Source organism: Pleurodeles waltl, chromosome 3_1, assembly GCF_031143425.1.
Source record: "Pleurodeles waltl isolate 20211129_DDA chromosome 3_1, aPleWal1.hap1.20221129, whole genome shotgun sequence".
NCBI lineage: Eukaryota > Metazoa > Chordata > Amphibia > Caudata > Salamandridae > Pleurodeles > Pleurodeles waltl.
Window position 1 is genome coordinate 1527714146 of NC_090440.1, and position 20512 is coordinate 1527734657.

General features: G+C 44.6%; 1 protein-coding gene across 1 annotated transcript in view; it reads left to right on the forward strand.

Moving 5' to 3' along the window:
• Positions 1–20512, forward strand: part of DNAJC8 (DnaJ heat shock protein family (Hsp40) member C8) — a 96165-nt gene that overhangs the window by 36365 nt on the left and 39288 nt on the right. The window contains exons 4-6 of the mRNA XM_069225111.1: positions 7921–7987; positions 10060–10154; positions 14174–14245. Of these exons, the coding sequence (XP_069081212.1) occupies positions 7921–7987; positions 10060–10154; positions 14174–14245 (234 nt within the window). The remainder of the gene's footprint in view (positions 1–7920; positions 7988–10059; positions 10155–14173; positions 14246–20512) is intronic.

Consider the following 20512-nt stretch of genomic DNA (forward strand, 5'->3'; position numbering starts at 1 on the left):
CAGGCTTGTTTCTGTATATGGCCCTAACACGGACGATCCTGTGTTTTTTCGTGAGCTGTGGCGCATGGTGGAGTCGATGGGAAATGGTGCGGTGATTTGGGGCGGTGACTTTAATGTGATTATAGATCCCGTGGCAGATCGAAGGAGTTTGGCTCGGGTGCAGCATATTGCGGCTGCCAATGCCCTGCAGTCGGTGTTGGTCGATGGCGCTTTAGTAGATCTGGGGAGGGTGAAGAATGGTGCTGCTAGAGAGGGCACTTGTGTCAACTATGTGCACAATTGCTGGTCCCGCATTAACTGCTGGTTGGGTACAAGAGATGTGGAGCTTTGGACTCGTTCGGTAGATCACCTGCCTCGCACTCTGTCAGATCATTCGCCGGTTCAGCTGGTGTTGGAGGTGCCCTGTGGAATGGAGCGTACTTTTTTGTGACGGTTGGCGCACAGGGCGCTCTGGGACAGGGTATTTTGGGAGGAGATTTGCGAGGCTATACTTATTTTTTTTGCTGATAATTGTGGGTCTGAGCTCCGCCGGTACCCTATGGGAGGCATTTAAGGTGGTCATTCGTGGGGTATGCCCCTCGAAGCAGCATGGTGTTGAAGGCACTGCGTCGTGAGCTGACGGATCTGGGGGGGCGGATAGCAGGTCTGGAGCGGCGGTTGGTGGCGGATTGGTCCGGTGTGGTACTTGCGGAGCTGAGGAGTGCAGTTTCTTTGTATGCGGAGGCCTCTCTCCGGGAGATCTGTTTTTTAGGGCGGTATGCTAAGGCGTGGCGATACGGGGAGGGGGAGAAGGCTGGTCATACGTTGGCGAACATGCTGCGCAGACCATGGGCCAGCAACTACGTTACCAAGATTGACGGTCCTGGAGGTGAACGTGTGACCGGGACGCAAGATGTCATGCACGCTTTCACCCACTTTTTTGTGAATTTGTATGCGGCTCCGACGGGGTTGGATGCTACTGCAGCTCAGGCTTATTTCTCTGAGTTCGCTCTCCTCTGGTTTGAGGAGGCACATTGCGCTTATTTTGACTCCCCTTTTTCGGTAGAAGAACTCGTTGCTGCGATTCGTAGTTTGCCGAGTGACAAGTCACCGGGGCTGGACGGCTTGGCCCCTGCGTTCTATAAAGAGTTCTCCGATATTCTTGCACCTTATCACCTTATCAATGGAAACTGGGATCCTTCCTGCCTCACTTTGTGAGGCCTTAATTGTCACTGTACTTAAACCTGGCAAGGATCCATAGTGTTGTGACTTGTATTGCCCGCTTTCTATGATCAATATAGACAACAAAATCTTGGCCAAAATGATTGCGGCGCGGTTACAGCCTTTGCTTCCGAGACTGATGCTTCCAGATTTGTCTGGGTTTGTGCCGGGCAGGCCCACATCCCATAATTTGCGCACGTTTTTTGCGGTGGCTGGCTCCACGGGGGTCGAGGAGGATGCAGCTGCGGTGTTCCTGGATGCTACAAAGGCCTTTGTTTCTTTGACGTGGGATTACATGTTTGCGTTGCTCGCTAGAGTGGGAGTGAGTGCTCGCTTTGTGAACCTGATCCGATTGCTGTACACGTCTCCAACGGCCCGGCTATGCCTCAACGGGTCTATTTCAGACTCTTTTCCGGTTGCCAGGGGGACCCGCCAGGGGTGCCCTTTGTCCCCTTTACTCTTCTCTGTGGCGATGGAGCCTTTTCGGCATGGCTGCAACAGCACCATAATGGGAAGGGCCTGCCAGGCAGCGGCCCATTTTAATAGCCATGTGTGCTGACGATAGCGGCGCAGGATCTCGACGATCTGTTAGACAAAATAGTGCACTTTGGTTCCTTTTCTGGGATTCAGATTAATTGGTCCAAGTTTGTGGTGCTGCCTTTGTCGGCCAGAGTGGCGAGGTTCCCCTCTCTGTACCCAATTGAATGGGCGGATGGCCCAGTTCATTATTTGGAAGTTTGGCTTAGCTGCAGTGTGGAGACTTTATGGCAGGCTAATTATCGGAAGGCACTTTTCGTGGTTAGAGGGGAGGGTGGAGGCGTGGCGCTCGTTGCCGCTCTCGCTGATTGGGCGCATTGCCATTGCGAAAATGGTGATTCTGCCTACTTTTCTGTATCTGTTTGTTAACCTCCCTATCCCACTTTCGGCAAGCTTTTTGCGGCGTCTCCGTTCTGCTCTGATAAGACTGGTCTGGGCCGGTGGGCAGCCTCGTATTGCCTGGGAGAAGCTGACGCTCCCATTTGAACTTGGTGGTCTTGCTGCTCTGGATTTGGAGCTATACTACAATTGCGCTCAGGCTCATTTTGCATATTACTGGCTGCTTTCGGTTCGATATTTGCCGCACCTTGCGCCCGAGTCTGATTCGGTGTGGCCGGACGACTTGGTCCACGTTCTGGGGAATCCTTCCCGGCCTTGGGTGCGAGGCGTTGACACGGTGATGTGCACCGCTCGGGCTTGGACGGTGCTGTTGCGCTCCTCTGGGGTGAGCCTCCCCTTTGCTCCTTCACTACCAGTTCTTGTAGTGGCGGATCTGGAGATGTTCCAAGATTTGTGTGACTGCGAGATTTTCACCGGGAATCTAGTTTAGTTGCCCTGGGTGATTGGTTTGTGAATGGTCGATTGATTTTCCCCTGGAGATGCGCTAGATGACGGATGCGCTACAGCGTTGCAGCGGCTGTATGTGTTGCGTGTTTATGCAATGTTACGTGCTCGATTCTCTGGTCTTGCGGAACCTCCAGTGGATTGGCAGGCATTGGAGGTGCTGTGCTGCGGCCAGTTGCCGCAACTTATTACTAAATTGTATAATTGTGTGCAGGAGCGGCGGAGTGACTGGTGTGAGTCTGCTAGAATGCGCTGGGAGGCAGATGTGGGTGAGCCTATATCTGAGCAGGAGTGGCAAAGATGCTGTGAGCATATGAGAGTTTTATCCCCCAATTATAGACTACGCCTGATCCACTTCAAATTCTTGCATCGCCTCTTTTATACCCCTAGCGGTCTCTACTCGATGGGCCTGCATGCGGATGCATGCTGTGAGCGATGCCGTGCTCCCGCGGCTGGTTTCCTACATCTTGCATGGGAGTGTGCAGAGGTACATGCTTTCTGGGTGGAGGTTGTGAGAATGATTGAGGAGTTGATTGGTTCGAGGCTGCCCTTCTCCCTCAGAGTAGCGCTACTTGGTTGTGTGGACGAGGAGCGGAGGACCCATAGGCAGTTGGTGGGCCTGCTCCTGTTGTTGGCAAAGTGCAGGGTTGCGATGTGTTGGGGGCGGGGTCGGCCCCCGGGCGGATCTAACTGGCTGCTCCTTTTGTCAAGAATAGCTGCTGATTTTTTGGGAGTTGACCCTGGAGGGTTCCCGTCCTATGGATATTTGGGCTCTGCTGCGCTCCTTTCTGGAAGCCTTATAATTTGGGTGTGTGCGTACTACATGACAGTCTATGCGCTTAGCTGTTTTGTGTGCCTTCAGTCTCCCCTCATGGTGTGGGAAGAGTGTAAATCTGTTTGCTGCCAGTGCCCCTGCGTTCTTCTCCGCCTGCCTCCTTTTTTCTCCCTTCTATTTACGGTTATGTCTTTAGTTAATAGCCCGATGAGTAGGCTGTGAACTGCCTCGAGATTGGATTGATGCTGACATATTATTGGCGAAGGCTGGGGACCCCTAGTGATCTGCGGGGACTTTGATGATGCTTACTGCCATAGAAAGACTCGAGACATGTTTGTAGTCTTACATAATAAGTTGTGCCCCTGGGACTATGTGGGGCTTGGATTCTTTATCCTTCTGTATTTTGCTCTGTGGGCTGTCTTCTTATTGTATTGTTGTATGTTACCCTTTAACAATAAAATAAAATTAAAAAAACTTCCATTCCTTAGCAAAATTTTATAAGAAGTTACATTACAGACTTCATAGCATCTAAATTGATTCATCACAAAACCTTTCCATGTTTTGACAGAAGTAGGACAGAAACCTACAACTTAAGATCTCAGATAATATCGGCATTCTTTTCTAGGTGAAGATCACTCTAAAATCCTGATATCTTTACCTGTCTGAGCCTGCAACACGGTGAAACACAAAATATTATGGACTGCTTTGAAAATGGTGCATGGTTTACTGGAATGTGTATCACTGTTGCTAGTCTGTCAGCAAATTAAAGTTGATTCCTCATAATCTGTTGTGAGTCCTATCCCATGCAGGCTGTGGGCATTTTCTGTCTCCATTTATGTCTACAAAATACAGTAGACTGCTCTGCCAGTTGACCATGCAATCCCAATTTCAGTTTGAAATGTACGCAGAAGTGATTCAGTTTCACATTGAAGTGAGCGACACAAGGAACAAAGTGAGATTATCTACAGGTCCCTGAAAGACTGACTGGTAACTGAACGAAACCTACATGTGATTGAGCAGTTGAACTGAAATTCTGACAGCCTTCCTTTTGAGCAGCTGAGCCTACGAGAATCCTCTCTTATTTTTTCCAAGGACTTAAAAAACCTTGGAGTATGGTTTAACTTGGACATACCTTTTTGTCCTCATTCCACAGAACTAACCAAAAAAGCATTTACGTTATGCTCCTGTGAATGATCATGTTGCTTCATCGTTACTGGATTCAGCTGACAAGTATTTGTGGTATCAACGCCAGACAAGTGTGGTGTGTGTTGTTCTCGGGTACCAAAGAAAGAGATACAGAAACTACAGGCTGCAGAACAAAGTTTTATGTTGCAAGGTAGAGAAATCTTCACACATTACAATGGCTGTTACACAACTATATCTTCTTGAAGTGATAAAATCCTCTGCATTGTCTTTAAGGGATTAGGTGCGGACTTGAGCTCAACTCTGGAAAGCCCTGTGCTGAACTTGAAAAGTCACCCAAACTTTGACACCTTCTGAAGGAAAGCGAAAAACAATCCCTGACAGTGCCTCACGGTATTGAGTTTTGCTCTAGCTGAAGACACCGTCATCTATTAGGCTTTGTGACCACATTATTCTTTAGCCTGAGTAATGTGTCCTGTAAGAATGGCTATTCTTATTCACCAAAAGGCCTCCTTTTTCTCTCTGCTTTCAGAGCTACAAAGTGGCAATCAGTCGAACACCTGTTCTGTACAAATCTTGTGCAATAAAATACATTTGTTAGACTTCATTGGTACATTTGTTGCTTGGGTATCAGACTGTTAAACCACTGGTTTGTCCGGTTTAGACTCGGAGCCATCAGTCATTGAAATGGAGGGTACACATAAGAGCCATCAGTCATTGAAATGGAGGGTACACATATTTGTAGCAACCTTGCTGCAACATTTTTATTTGACTGGCACCTCTGAACCATTGACCAAAACTTTATTTACAAACAGAGTAGACAGTGCCATTCCAGATGAAAGAGGAGAGCTCACTGACAAAGTAACAGAGGATAATATTGACCATATTGCTCACTGTCATTTAAAAACCTAGCATAAGTGTTAGCAGTCCTATCTTGGAACCAGAAGGTACAAACACCTTTTGTGTGAATACTACCTTTACCTGCAATCTGTCCTCGTCTGTTAAGCTATATGGATGGATTGGCACTGACTGGCGATTTAGAGTTTATCTGAGAGTTATGTAAGGTATAATGCCTTATTTTTTCAAGTCCTAATACGACCTAGAGTGAGCTCTGACTGGTTGACAGAACTACCTGTGGGAGGTCAGCTACATGAGGAGAGTACCCTTTTTATTCAGCTGGAGTGCAGTAGTATTGGTGGCTGTGGTGCATCAGCATTTATCTCAACTGCCTACATAGGATATTACCCGGGAAAAAGAATTACACTTCAAATTATAGTGTTACTGTATGACTCAAAAGTTGAGGAGATTAACAGTAAGAAACAGTGCTGAACAATTAAAATGGCTTATACTCGCAGGTGAGACATATCTGCTCTGAGAGGCATGAGGGTAAGGGCACAGGAGGAGATTTATAGAGCCTGGAGGCTTAGCACTTTAGTCACAAATAAATATCGCTTGATTGGCACCATCCCACACGCTAGATGTAGGGTCCATCAGAGTGAGTGATCAGTGATAACCCAGTTACTCCAATGTATGATCATGTAACAGTACCTTTGTCCTTATTGTTGACTTTTGAGAACATCCGTCTTTGGAAATCCCCAACACTCGAAGGCCTTCCTCTACTTATCTCCCTAGATGACCGAGATCACCAGCAAAAAGAGGTGGGGCAGTGAGTTTGTACTGTAAAAGATCAGACTTTCACAGCAGGTAAGGAAAGGGAGTAATGGGAAATCGAGGGTGAAAGCACTTTAAAAAAGGAAAAACAGCCAGCACATTCTAATTTAAGGTGTTACATTTCATGGCAGCTATAATAAACAAAGCTAAGCCCTGACACTTTTTTTCGTGTCTAAACATTTCCAAAGAAATAGTAACCAATTAAACCATAAGTGAAGATGTGTTGGCATGCTTGTATCCTCTGAGTTGAATTGTACTGTGCGAAAGTTAAGTCACAAGGAGAACGTTGTGGCTCAGCTGAGTTGTCTTTACTCTGAGTGATCACATTGAACGAGAAGACTGTCAGTGCATGTGGATATGTTGAGATGGTTTGGGTTATGACAGAACAAATATCACACTTTTACTTTAAGGTGTCCTGGCACTAGGAATAACAAGATTACTCTTAGTTAACTCATGGTCAACACACATGAAGAAAAACGGTGAAATCTGGTTGGATCACATCATTGGCTTCATCTGTATTGTGATTGGTCCATTTGAAACTAAAATTGGCCCTTGTGTTCATGGGAAAGGTAGTTTGTTAATATGTTGTTGGAAAAAGTTGCTGGAGAAATATAGCGGAATAAGAAAGCACAATGTGCACCTCTTTGTCCTTCATTGAACAGAACCTTTCTTTCGCTGCAGCTCTTTTTTATTATTATAGATGACTTCTATAAAATTTGTTAACTCTAAGTGTAATTGGCTCTGTGAGGAGGACATTTTTTTTATTTGTATTTACCAGTCCAACAATGCAATCACAAAGGCTGACATCTAAGCCTGTTTCTGTAAAATAATGTTTTCCATTACTTACTTTCTTTAGTGCATAGGCCTCCTTCAATAAGATAATAGGTACCAGAATCCACTAGTGAATGCCAGACTCTTGGGCTTTGAGTTCCTTTTTTTTGTATGAGGCTGAAAAGAGACCTGGGCGTTCCAGTACAGAGTGATGCATGATTTAATTTTGCCATCAACATGATGTTCCAGTCAGTTTTGACTTATAACCTTGGGCATTTCTTTTTTTGGATGGTCCATTGCTGTTTTGGTCTTACATCATCTGAACGCTTTAAAGAAAAGCATTGCTACCCTCTTTCTCATCTGAATAAATGAGAAGGGTGTTATCCCCTTTTCCTGCACCTCTGCCTCTTTTTAACCTTTTCGCAGCCTTAAAGGCTTTTGGGTTGCCAAAACATTCTTGACGTGTGCATATTGATATGACAGTCATTTGTGGAATTAGATCAATGTTGCATTTGTTTGAAGGCAACTCAGCTAAATCGAAGAAAGGAAACATATAGCTAATACTTTCTAGCAGGAAGGAGTGAAACAGAAAAATAATGTTTAAAGTTTACAGAAAGGTAGAAACCATGGAAATAACTGCACTTAATAGAAAATTAAAGACCTCAAGAAAATGTCACTCAAAGTAAATGAGAACATATTTATAGCTTGGAAAGTGATTTTAGATGGCTTCATTGAGCTTGGATATGGCTTCCTTTGCCATAACAGGCTACAATTGGATGCTTAGTCTTGAGCAGCGGTTTAAGGCACAATGGGGTTTGAGTGCTAAACAGAGCATATTAGGATCTTCAGCTTACACTGAATAATTCAGCCAAGCCTCTGGCGTTATAGGGAATCAAATAGAGATGAACAACTTGTTACCACAGATCAATGACATTACTGATTCTTATGTGTTAATATGGGTTTCATTTTCTCTTCTTTAGTTATCCATATTGGTGCATCCAGACAAAAATCAAGATGATCCTGAAAGAGCGCAGAAGGCTTTTGAAGGTAAGGTCATTGTTTCACCTTCTGCAGTTCTGAGTGATAAATCCTGTTTTTGTTAACCAGCCCATCTCTCTAGGTCCTCGTTAATGTCTTAATTCCAAAATTGAGTTTCTTTGATGGTATCTAGGCCACATACCTTGGCTGGAACACAAGCTTGTTGTTATGTTCTTAGAGAAAGTTGTTCCACTTCTTTCTTAGTTTTGCCATTTCCTGACCTGTTAACGCCATGCTGGTTCTGCGGAGCTAATGAACTTCGCTTTGGTTGTTAATAGCTCAGCTCACACAGTTCAGTCTCCAAAGAAGCTGATGATTCTTCTCTGTCTAATACATGTCTATGTCTGCATGACTGGAAGTCAAATACTTGAGTGGGTCAGGCTCCTCTTAGTAACTTAAATGACTAAGAGATCAATTCTGTGGTTCTGACTGCAGATATAAGTTTAGGTTGGCTTCCAATTGTACTCTACCTTTTATGAATATCAGAGAGCATTCCATTGTGATCCTTTGCAGTGGTTATTCACTCTTAATTAATAAAAACCCCCACCCCCTTTCCACTTTTTTATGGCCACTAATTTTTAACTGAATTGTGCGTGTATGTGAGCGTGTGTGTAAGTGTGTAATGCTCTAGTTTTATATTTTTAATTTAATTAGAGAACATGGAAAGCATTGTTAGGTCTAAACCTACCAGACAGTAGAGCTGAGTATGAAGAGATACCTTGTAGGCATTCTGAAAGCTTATCTGAGAATGCATTCCACCCTTTGCTTCCTACTGGCTTTGTGATTTGTAACTCACATGTTTGTGGCAAGTGTAGCTGTAGATACACATGCTGTGCATATTTCCGCCACTTAGTGTTCTCGCAGGAACAGGGGCTCTCATGGGATGTGCAGCTGTTATAGAAAAAAGCAGTGCCATTGGCTATCGGTGAGCGTACAGAAAGCCAAGCCCTTGCTGTGACCCACCACCCGAGTGCCCCCCCCCCTTAGAGCTAGAAGTAACATTTACCTTCTTTATAACGTTAGCCATTAATTGTATCTTTCAATATATAAACTATTTACTTCTTCACATTAAATCAGAAGCATAGCCAGAATTTAATAATTTGCCCCCTTTTTCTGACCTTATAGACAAAAGGAACTGCCATACCCGGAATTAAGGAATTTGGTAGCTTTTTGAGCCTTGAAGTAACAATTTTAAAAGAAAAGTAGTGCACATATCATGTTTAATGATACATTTGTAAAATGGAATTAAAATGTGACTTCCACTGCACAATTAATTTTTACTGTTGAAGTTTTACTTTTATTGCTTGTTATATTTTCATTAAAAAAAAAGAAAACAATGCCCTCAAGTACCCATGTTTACATTATAGAAGAAATAAGGAAAAAAGTCTGTGTGCAGGTATTCTGTGCAAAGGAGAAATATTGTGATGCTTATGGTTCCAAAGAAATGCCAGTGATGGAAAATTAGGATCAGGAGTGTGTAACGTTTACCTTGGCTTTTAAGTGGCTGTCTTGCTCCGTTCCCCTCCCCCATTATAAAAACATACCTAACCCTTCTCAGTGTATGCCACTTCTATCCAGTTGACTGATTGTGGCGTGACCGCTGATGCGGGCCTGCATCTGCGCACGGCAAGCATAGAGACTACATAGTGAATCTGCACCTATATCTGAAAAGTAGTTTTCATTGTTGTCGTGGGTGACAATAAGTGGCAATAATTGATCATTTGCAAAAACCTAGGCCTAAGAGTTCAAGAGACACTGTAAAGTTCACTTAGTCCGTATAATATTTCTAGCTACAGAATCACACTGGGGTTTTGGAGTCCCCTGTATTCTGCAACATGTTTGTGTGAAACTTTCTTTACAAGCTCTACCCTCACAAATAGGTGACTGCCGTAATGCTTTCATAGTAACCCAAATAGTTATCACCTAATATCATACACAGATTAGTGTTTTGCTTTGTGAATCAGATTATTTTTCTAATAACTGAAGTTATTTTTGTCTATGTGCACTGGTGTTAAAGCACCCTAAAATCAGATTTCTGTTGTAGCACTAATGATACAGTAGTAATGGAATTATTTTTTCAGCTGTGGACAAAGCATATAAGAATTTACTGGACCCAGATCAAAAGAAACGAGCTTTGGATGTCATACAAGCTGGCCAGGAATATATTGACCACATTGTAAGTTATCTGTTTGCTGTTTTCTTTTACTGTAATGATTTTGTATAAGTGGATTTCTTTCTCGTGCTGCTACACTTCTTGTTTATGTAATGAAGGAGGCTAACCAAACCTAGCGCTCTGAAGAGACCAAGGATTGCATGCCTTGGTAGTGGCTCAATATTAGGAGGGAACTCAGTAGTAAGTGTTAATGCAGTGCCACACAGAACTGTAGCCCTCTTTACAGGAGGGAGGACAAGAACAGACTTTCACTGTATCTTGGAATGCCTAATGAATTTAAGACTTTCTCCATATCCTTGCATCTTGAAATTTTAACTGTCTTAGTGCTAAAGAGTTCCCAGAATGAAACGCATTCTGTCTGGTGATAATGTAGGGGAGGTGTCTTGGCTTTTTCATCCCATACCTGCTGAGACTAGGACAGTAGTGTAAGGCTAGTAGAAACCATGGACCACTCTGAGTTGAATAGGGAAGGACGAAGGCAAGCACTTTACTTCACAGAGTCCGGTTCGGAAATCTTTTGTTCTTTCAGATCGGTTAAATACCACCCTGCCCTTGAGCTAAATCAATAGAATAGAATTTTACTCTTCTGTACACTGCATGGGAAGCCATTTCCCTTTTGTGACTAAGTACATATCTCAGCACAAATGCATATACTGTACTTTTACTTATGTATACTGTAGGTAGCCGGCCTTGTGTGTGGTGGGTACCTATGATACTTACACCTTATATCAGGTATCCCCTCTTAGTGAAGTGTAGGAAGTGCCTAGAAGGCAGGCTCTCTAGAGGTAGCTGTATGCACCCGTTTCCTGCAGGCTGCAATGGAAGGCCTGCAGAACCCTTTGCATGGGCTCCTTATTGGTGGCAGAATAACTGCTGCAGCCCATAGGGATCCCCTGGAAACTTCAATTCCCTGGGTACCTAGGACTTACATGGGGGGACCAGTATGTTAATTGTGGGAAGAAAAAGGTACTATTTAGAGGAGAGAGCAAAACTACTGGGGTCTTGGTTAGCAGGAACCCCTTAGAGACAGTCAAACACAGTCCAAGATACTGTCAACAGGCAGAAAATGGGGGTCCCCATGCCAAGAAAAAGGGCACTTTCCTACATATGCTTAATTTCTGGTTCTACATCTTCTGTCGCCTCTGATCAGTGCAAATTTGTCCCAAGCATGTTATGAATTGGGAGCGCCAGATTACACCACTGAAATATTTGTAGTTATTTAGTTATCCCTCTGGCTTAACGCAATACCCAACAATTAAGCTTCACTGGCCATTTGAGGCTAACCTGAAAAACTACAGTTAGTTAGGATGATGGCCTAAGTATGATCCCTTATGGAATAATGCCTTCTAGTTTTTCTGGAAACCTTTAAAAGTGAGCCTCATTGCCCAAATTGTCTCTAAAATGAAGCTTAGACATCTAAACCGAAAGTCCAAAAGATCATGTCCAACACTTGAGTGCCAAAACTTAGAATCCTAAACCAATACTCATAACTCTTATAATGTAAGCCATAAATTAATCATAAGACCACATCGAGACTTAATCCAAAACTAACCAAAATTCAAGTACTTGTTAATCCAGTATCTTAAAACAAAAAACAAAAAAAAACACGCCTAACCAAAAAATCTTTGAAACTTTAAGAAAGGTCAGGTGGATCGAGTTCCCACAGATTAAGTGCAGTTGACGTAGTCCAAACTAATGTTACTTTCAATAGAAATATACTTTGAAATCCTGTCCATTCCACCCTTGGATACCTTCTTTATGCCACCCTGTGCTCTAAAATTGCGATGTCCAGTGACAAGGGCTCTTGTTTAGTCATCGGAAGGGAGATAAGATAACAGAACTGCAGTGGTACATTGAATATGTGTGCCTTAATTTCACCCTATGCCAGAGGAGTATTAAGAAGCAAAGAGGATGGAAAGTGATACTATGTCCACACAAGTAGGTATCTGAGTTTAAATAAGAGGAACCTGGCAAGATCAATACACCATCTAAAGCTGTTAGTTTGGATTAACCTGTTGATGTGGTTTGCAGGAATCACGTGTAATACATATGTTTGTATTTAGGTTGTTGATTGGTTACACTTGTTTCCTTCTCTGCTGCTCCTCATTTCAGAGTTGAAGACATTTTGCAAGGTATAAGCCAGCGTAAATAAGCAAACATGGTAAATCTAGATGGAATGAGTTCTTGATGGGGAAGCCGGAAGAAGAGTAGGAGTAGATTGCTGTTGATTGCAGACTCGCCTGACTGGAATTCAGTAGTGCAGGAAGGAAAAGTTGAAATGCCTGACATTCTCCTGCTACAATAGATTTATGTGGAATTCGATTATAGTTGAAATGTAAATCCTTATCTATCTTTTGGTTGTTTAAATAGACCTGAAGCACTCCTACATGTGCAGCATCTTTCAACTATGTAATCTCAGTATTACAGATGGCATTGGAAATGTGATCCCACACTAAACCTCCTCATAGCACTCTAAACCTCCTGCCTAGTTTCCACTACCTCTCAAACTATCCACTTGTAGTCAATTGATATGTCAATCACAATTTCCTTTCTTCTCTTGCTTTAGACTGCCCTCCTTAACAATTTTTAAACTCATTTTATCCCCACTCCTGCCATTGTTCAGCTATAGGTGTCTAATAATAATATTTGGGTTATAACAACTTATAACTGCCTAACTACCTGTGGTCTTGCTTTTGGCAAACACGTACGAATGAAGCCTGTATTCCAAATACCATTTATCAGGTGTTTACTCATCCAGAATTCCACTTAAACCCTGTTCCTCAAATCCGTACCCAAAACCCAAGGAATATCTCACTTTCCTACATGCTTTACACTTCCAGATGTTTCTTTGCTTTACTGAGGTATTGCTTAGTTCTTTGTTTAAGTGAAGTTTTAACAGCAGTTGATTAGAACCACGCTGATCATTGGAAAACTCAAGCTTGAACATCAGTTTTGAAGGCTGCACAATTGAATGACTTACTCCATTCAAGAATAGTGGAAGGACAATTATGTAATGTGAAGCCATTCATCATAAAAAAAACTCTGCTTTCAAACAATGACAGTAGTTTTTGACCAGTAGGATCAAATCCACGATGATCACAATTCACCTCATTCTGTTCAATATTTGTCAACTTATTTCAGGAACTGGTATCAGAGATATGGTTGACAACTCCACGTTGAAACCCGCTGTCTTCATAGAGAGTTTCATGATTAGTCAAAACTAGGTCATCTAATTTCTTAGCAATTGAGCTGTCGCCCGGAAGTGAGGCCATGGAATGGAGCGGAACAATAGATTTATTGATTGAAGTTTGTGGCAATGTTTTCAGTTAGTGGAATTCCAATTGAAACAGCAGTTAATTGATCGGTTCAGAAGACAGTAAGAGCGAATGATATTTGAGTGAATGCTTCCTAGAAATCTATGTACAAATTCAGTTAATGCTTGACATATACTGTTGTGTTTTTTTTTTTTTAGAAAGGAACCTATCTTCAAAATGTTGCAGGGCATTGCATTGAATTACTTAAGCTTTCAGTATGTTTTTTTACATGCATTGTTCCGCTAGTATATGAAGAAATAGTTCAAATGCCTAGTTACTCTTTCCGTTTGGCTTACCCATAGAACAGAAACAAAAAGCCCATTTGGCCTGGTTTTATTGTGACCTGTGGTATCAGAATACACAATGTAATGCAAATTTCATACATTTAACTGGTTCATATCGTTATTGGAATTTTGATAAATTTTACTCCATTTTTAGATTGTATGTGTACCCTGTAGCCCGTGCCACACACTTTTGGAATGCCAAACTGTAAAATTACTGTAGAAAATGTACAGAGTAGGTGCCACTTCTTTGGGTTGCGTCCTCCAGATATATCCATCAAACTGCCCTGTGCTATTAATTTTGGATGTTTTAAGAATACATCAATGAGTAAAGTCTGCTCTCTAATGGAGGGTGGAATTTTCATATAAAAATCCTATTCAAACAATCCCTCTTCTCTGCTTAAATGTTCTTGTATTAACTTTACAGGTGAAAGAAAAAAGGAAGGCACTGAAAAAGGAAGGAAAACCAACAGTTGTACCTGAAGATGATGAAGAAGTTGTGAGTTGTGCTGTTTGAGGGATCGCTGAACAGTTTTCCCATTTTGAGCCTCGAAATTCAGTATTTTCTGTAACTTTGGAAATGCTGTGAAGGCTCTTAAGACAGATAGTGCAAAATCCTATGTCAATATATTAACAAAATAAGAAACTTAGAAAATTGTGCACATAAACCAGCTCATGTGCTTTTAATTTTGTTAGTAATATATTAAATGGTTAATGTTCCTAGATGATTCCAGGTCCCCAAGGAAACTGAGCTGGGATTTAGTTTAACTATCTAATGCGTTCTGGGAGTTGCGCCTTTGGGTCACTTCACTTGATCCATTTGAACAAACTTGCATGAAAACAGCCATTTCTATTAAAAAATGAGCCTAGTAATGGAGCTGTGCGTCCTTGATGATGTGGAGTCCCATAGTAATTTGAAAACTGAGACATGTTACAACAGCATTGGGCAACATTCTTTGAAAACTACTTTCTAGTTGCTGAATTAATTTCTGAAAGATTACACTGTGGATAACATATTATTTACTTTAAAAAAAGTCATTTGCAAAGCCAGAGAGACCCCCCTTTGAAAGGGGTTCGGCTTTGGCATTCCTTTTGCTGATGCTGACCAGCAGCGCCAAAAAAATGAAAACATGACAAAACCTGGCAAACAAATGTTGCCATTTGAAGGGTCTGTGTTCTCACAAAGGCATCTTTCATGACACTGCTACCATTTTCTCTTTTGCCCGTAGATTGAAGACTTGTACAAGTGTCACCATGCGTGCATGTGCATATGTCATGATACATTGATCATTTTGGCTCTTTTCAGTAACTAAGAAGTTTTATGCTATTGACCAATACATCTGAATGTGTAACTTTGTACCTCTGTTTTTGTCTTTGCTTACTGACTGAGAGGTACTATCATCCAGTGCACCACTTGTGATGGGAGTTGTAGTTCTAGCCGTGTGAGAGGAAACTCAGTGGTGGGGGCAGATACACAGGCATGTCTGTGAAAGCAGACTGCTTGGTGCACCCAAGCACTTGCACCACCTTAGTTGTGAAAGAAAGAGTGGCAAAGCAAGCTGCAGCATAGAGGCTCAAACAGCAGCAGGATAAATCTAGCTCATTTTGAGGACTGATTTAATTAGTAGTTGTGGGTCAGGTCTAGCAGCAGTTGTTGGCTCCCAGTCTGGGCAGGGTTAGAATCACCAACTTCCTTGGGAAAAGATTCTGAATTCTGGCAGAGCAGGATAGATCCTTAATGCACAGCAGCTTCATTAGAGATTCTTCTTAAGTCCTGGGTATATTGACCTTATCCCTGTAAGGGAGACAGCCAAGAATTCTGCCTCTGGTCCTCATCTTCCACTACACCATTCCCAGAAGGCCGATGCCATTCTTGTAGGCTTAAATTAAAAGTAAAGTAAAAGGTACACAGAAGCACATTCAGAGAAAGGAGTAGCTCATTATCAAATTGCAGCTGCTATGTGATCCTAACAGTTTTTTTTTTTTAAAGTGAAATTAAAAAAATGGTCTGGGTGGTGTAACAGAAGAACAGGAGGAGCCGGAGTATAAGAGAAAAGCCAAGTTAAGACTGGTCAGAGGAGCAACATGCAAACTGGAGGTGAACGGGCAACCCAGAACATTGATAGGGGTAGAGGGGGCAGTCTGGGACATGAAGGGAGGAGTAGCACGCAGGGTAAAGGGGGACAAAGCAAGAAAATTGATGTTCTTCCAGCGAATGCTGAAAAGGAAGCATAGTTCCCTACGTTTTAGCAAAGAAAGGATATAGTTTATCCAATCAAAATTATGGTTCTCTTTCAAGTGTTTCATACACCAACCTTGCTCCTTACCTGTGGAGTCGCATAATTTATGTAACGTCTTATGTCCTTTAAAACCATGCCAAAAAGAACTGAAAGATTAACCATCAGTATGGCTAGGTGTCACGGGGACATTACTAGGTAAAAAAGAAGCCCAACAAAGTCCTTCACGTGGTGCTGCTTTTTTGTGTGCTAAATGGACTATCTGATGGAGACTCCTAGCTGCAGATTCCTTACCATAGAATTTTCCCCCAGGCGTCAGACTGGATCTGGATATTTTTTCATCAAGCAATACCCTTGCGTGTCAGTAGGTGGCGCCGGTCGACTCTGCCGGCATCGTTGGTGTCGTAGTTGCTGTGATGACATTGGGAGTAGTACATAGACGCCACCTCAGCGCCATACGCTGATCCGGAGAGACCTACCCTTGGTCAATTTTTGACCGACTGACTCTTTTGGTGAGTTTTTGTGAGGTTTTTGGTGCGTTGAGGGATGTCCCCAAAGACCAGCTTCAAACCGTGCGAGGACTATCACCACATGATGACGGATCCGCATCAGGTCTGTTTGTGGTGCCTGGAGAGCGACTACAACCTGAAGTTGTGCTCCGAGTACTAGGCCATACTCCCGGAGGCCTTGAGCGAGCAGTACCTCAATCTTATGGCAGCCTGGTGCTCGAGTCAGTATAGGTCCCGGTCTCGCTCAAGGGGAAGGTCTCGAGACCGGTCGCGGAGCCATTACCACTCATCTTCTTCAAAGTCTTCGGGTCAAGGTAAGAAGAAGTCAAAGAAATCCCGTCATCCTTCGACTTCACCCCGTCGCTCTGGTGATGAGACACAGGAGGAGCGTCGGTATTTGAGGCCTGCATCTTCAGAGCCTGTTTTTAGGTCCGTACCACGCCTCCCTGAGTTTCTGGGAGCCGTGGCGACCCCTTGCCCAATCGAAAGAATTTTATGAGGCCATGCGCCTATTTTTTGGGCAGTCCGCTACGGCTCAAGGGGTTCGGTTGGGTGGCCTTTGGGTTTTGCGCCTGTGGCTCCGGCTACCGAAGTCTCAGATCCAATGCTCAGATCTGCACCGGCGTTGGTCGTGCCATCAAAACCTCCCCGGCACCGATTTGATTGTTGACGCTCCAGATGTCGGTGGTGCTCACCGTCGACCTGATCCTGATCACCCGACGACTTGTAGTCGGACCGGCGTCAGCCGACACAGCCTTCTTCGATGTGGCCTATTCACCCCAGGTTAGATTCTGACCCTAATTCCTATGGGTTCGAATTCGGGGAAGGATTGGAGGGGTCCCTGGACCCGTATGAATACCAGGATGACCCTAACTTGGACTGGGCACGGAGTTGGGCGAGGCCAGTGGTCCGGATACCTCTCCAGACGCTGGCATGCTCTCTCCTCCTTCTGTGACCTCCGGACCGGGAATCAAAAAGGCTAGGACAATTTGGGAAGATAATGTTTTCTTCCTCCAGTCTCTCTCTGCGGTCCGTGAACACCTCATGCCTTTTGGGCCATTATAATCACTCTCTGTGAGAAATGATTGCGCACGTTCTGCCGCGGTTACCGGAGGAGGCCCGTGCTATAGTCTCCCAAGCTTTCACTGATGAGAGAGACGTGGCAAAGTTCACTATCCGATGTGGGCAGGACACGACTGACACTCTGCGTAGATCGGTTGCGACGACTGTGGCCATGAGGCCCCACGCCTGGTTACGTACATCTGGTTTCTCATGGGATGTCCAACAGACTCTTACAGACATGCCATTTGATGGGTCCTGTCTCTTTGTAGACAAGGTGAACTCAGTGCTGCAGAGGTTCAAGGACTCTCAGGCTTCGGCTCGGTCCCTCGCTCTTTCCACTGCCCCCTCGTCCCCAACAGTCTGCCTTTTGCCCCTTCCGTGGCCCTGGAAGGGCCTCCCTGTCGCGTCCCTTTCCCAGCCACCGTGCCACCAATGCTGTTCAGCCGCTGCATGGCCTGGGACGCAGAATCCAGTGTGGTCGTGGGACAGGGAACCAGAGGTCTGCCCAGTCCATCTCCAAACCCTCCTAGTTTGTCCCCTCACTCTGGTCCAGTTGGCGGCAGGATTCGCCATCACCTGCCCCACTGGGAACCCATCACTGCGTACAGGTGGGTTTTGCGGATCATTTGAAGGGGTTACTCCCTCCCCCTCGTATCTGCCCAAACAGCCATGCCTCCATCATTCAGCCGTATACCAGAGGATCATTTGGCACTTCTCAGCCAGGAAGTCGCGGATCTCTTGGCCAAGGGAGCCATAGAGAGGGTCCCTGCGTAAGAAGTTGGTTGTGGATGTTATTTCCACTAATTTTTGGTGCCCAAAAAAAGACAAGGGCTTTCGTCCTATCCTAGACCTTCGGGACCTCAATCTCTTCCTCAAGAAGGAGAAATTCAAAATGCTCACCCTGGCTCAGGTCTTATCTTCCCTGGACCCATAGAGCTGGATGGTAGCGATTGACTTGCAGGACGCTTATTTCCATATTCTGATCCTGCCTGCCCACAGATGTTACCTCTGGTGTTTACGGATTTGATGACGGTTGTTGCAGCTCATCTACGCAGGTTAGGGGTTTCAGTCTTCCCCTACCTCAACGACTGGCTGTTGAAGGCCTGCTCACCCCAGAAAGTCATTTCCCACCTTCAGACTACGGCAAACCTCCTGCACATGCTGGGGTTCGCTATAATCGTGCCAAAGTCACACCTGACTCCCTCTCAGAGGCTCCCTTACATCAGAGCTGTTCTTTAGACAGTGCAGTTTTGGGCCTAGCCTCCTAAAAAGCTAGTCCATGATATTCAGGCTATGATTCTGATCTTTCAACCTCTATCTTGGGTTTCGGTAAGACTGACTCTGAGGCTGCTGGGCCTTATGGCCTACTGCATCCTGCTAGTGACACATACTAGATGGCATATGCGGGCTCTGCAGTGGGACTTGAAGTTCCAGTGGGCGCAGCATCTGGGAAATCTTTCTGATATGGTCCAGATCTCGTAGGGGACGGTGAAAGACCTGAAGTGGTGGCTTTCGAATCGGCATTGGGTCAACAGCAGATCCCGCCCCCTTCCCAACCAGATCTATCCAAAGTGATGGATGGGTCAGTTCTGGGATGGGGCGGCCGCATGGGAGAGGCGGAGAGCAGAGGCCTATGATCTCTGGTGGAGACTGGACTCCATTTCAGTCTTCTGGAGCTCTGTGCGATCAGGCTTGCGTTTAAAGTATTTCTTCCCTCTCTCAAAGGGAAAGTATTGCAAGTGTTCACTGACCACACTATCGCCATGTGGTACTGCCACAAACAGGGCAGAGTAGGGTCCTAGACCCCTTGTCAGGAGGCGCTCTGCCTCTGGACATGGCTGGCACATCAGGACATCACCCTGGTAGTTCAACATCGGGTGGGCTCTCTGAACGCCAGAGCAGACAACTCAGCCGACGAAGCATAACCAATCACGAATGGCATCTCCATCCGGAGGTGGCGCAAGGTCTCTTTCAGCAGTGGGGAGAGCCTTGGTTAGATCTGTTCGCCTCCACAGAGAACGAGCAATGTCAGCTGTTTCGCGCATTGGAGTTTTCAAGGCGGCACTCGTTCGGAGACGCTTTTCGTCTCGATTGGATCTCCGGCCTCCTTTCCGCCTATAACACTTCTGTCCAGAGTACTCGAGAAGATCAAGAACAAGCGAGCCCAAGTAATCTTAATGGCTCTGGACAGGGCACGGAGAGCATGGTACCCAGAGCTATTGAACATGGCCACCGATCCTCCACCCAGACTGCCCCTTTGGGAGGATCTTCTGTCGCAGCAGCAGGGGACGGTCATCCACCCGAACCTGTCTAATCTCCGCCTTCATGCGTGGAGATTGAGCGGCAACAGTTGACGGCTTCCACCCGAAGTCTGTGATGTAATCTTGGCAGCCAGGTGTCCCTCCACCAAAACGGTATACGCCTGTCGTTGGCATAAATTTCTGGCATGGAGTGCCACCAAATCTGTTGATTCCCCTCTCTGCTCCTCTTTCTGAGGTTCTTTTGCCATTCTTTCTTTGGCCCAGCAGGGCTCTGCTTTGGGCACCCTTAGGAGCTATTATCGTCTGTTCCGCCTTTCTTAGGTTGCCTGATCAGTCTTCACTCTTTAAGTCTCCTATTATTAGTAGATTCCTTAAGGGCCTCACACATGTGTTTCCTCCCACTCAGTTTATCATGCTTCAGTGGGACCTCAATCTTGTCCTTACTTAATGTGTACTCCCTTTGAGCCGATGCACAATTCTCCCTTACGGCTCATTACTTTCAAAACTGTTTTACTTGTTGCCATCACTTCTGCTTGCGGAGTGAGTGAGCTTCAGACTCTATCTTCTAATCCCCTATTTTTGTCTGTGCATCCTGACAAAGTGGTGTTACTCACTAAGGCTTCCTTCCTTACCAAAGTAATTATACCTTTTCATATAGGCCAGTCCATCACTTTGCCTACTTTCTATGCACTGCCAC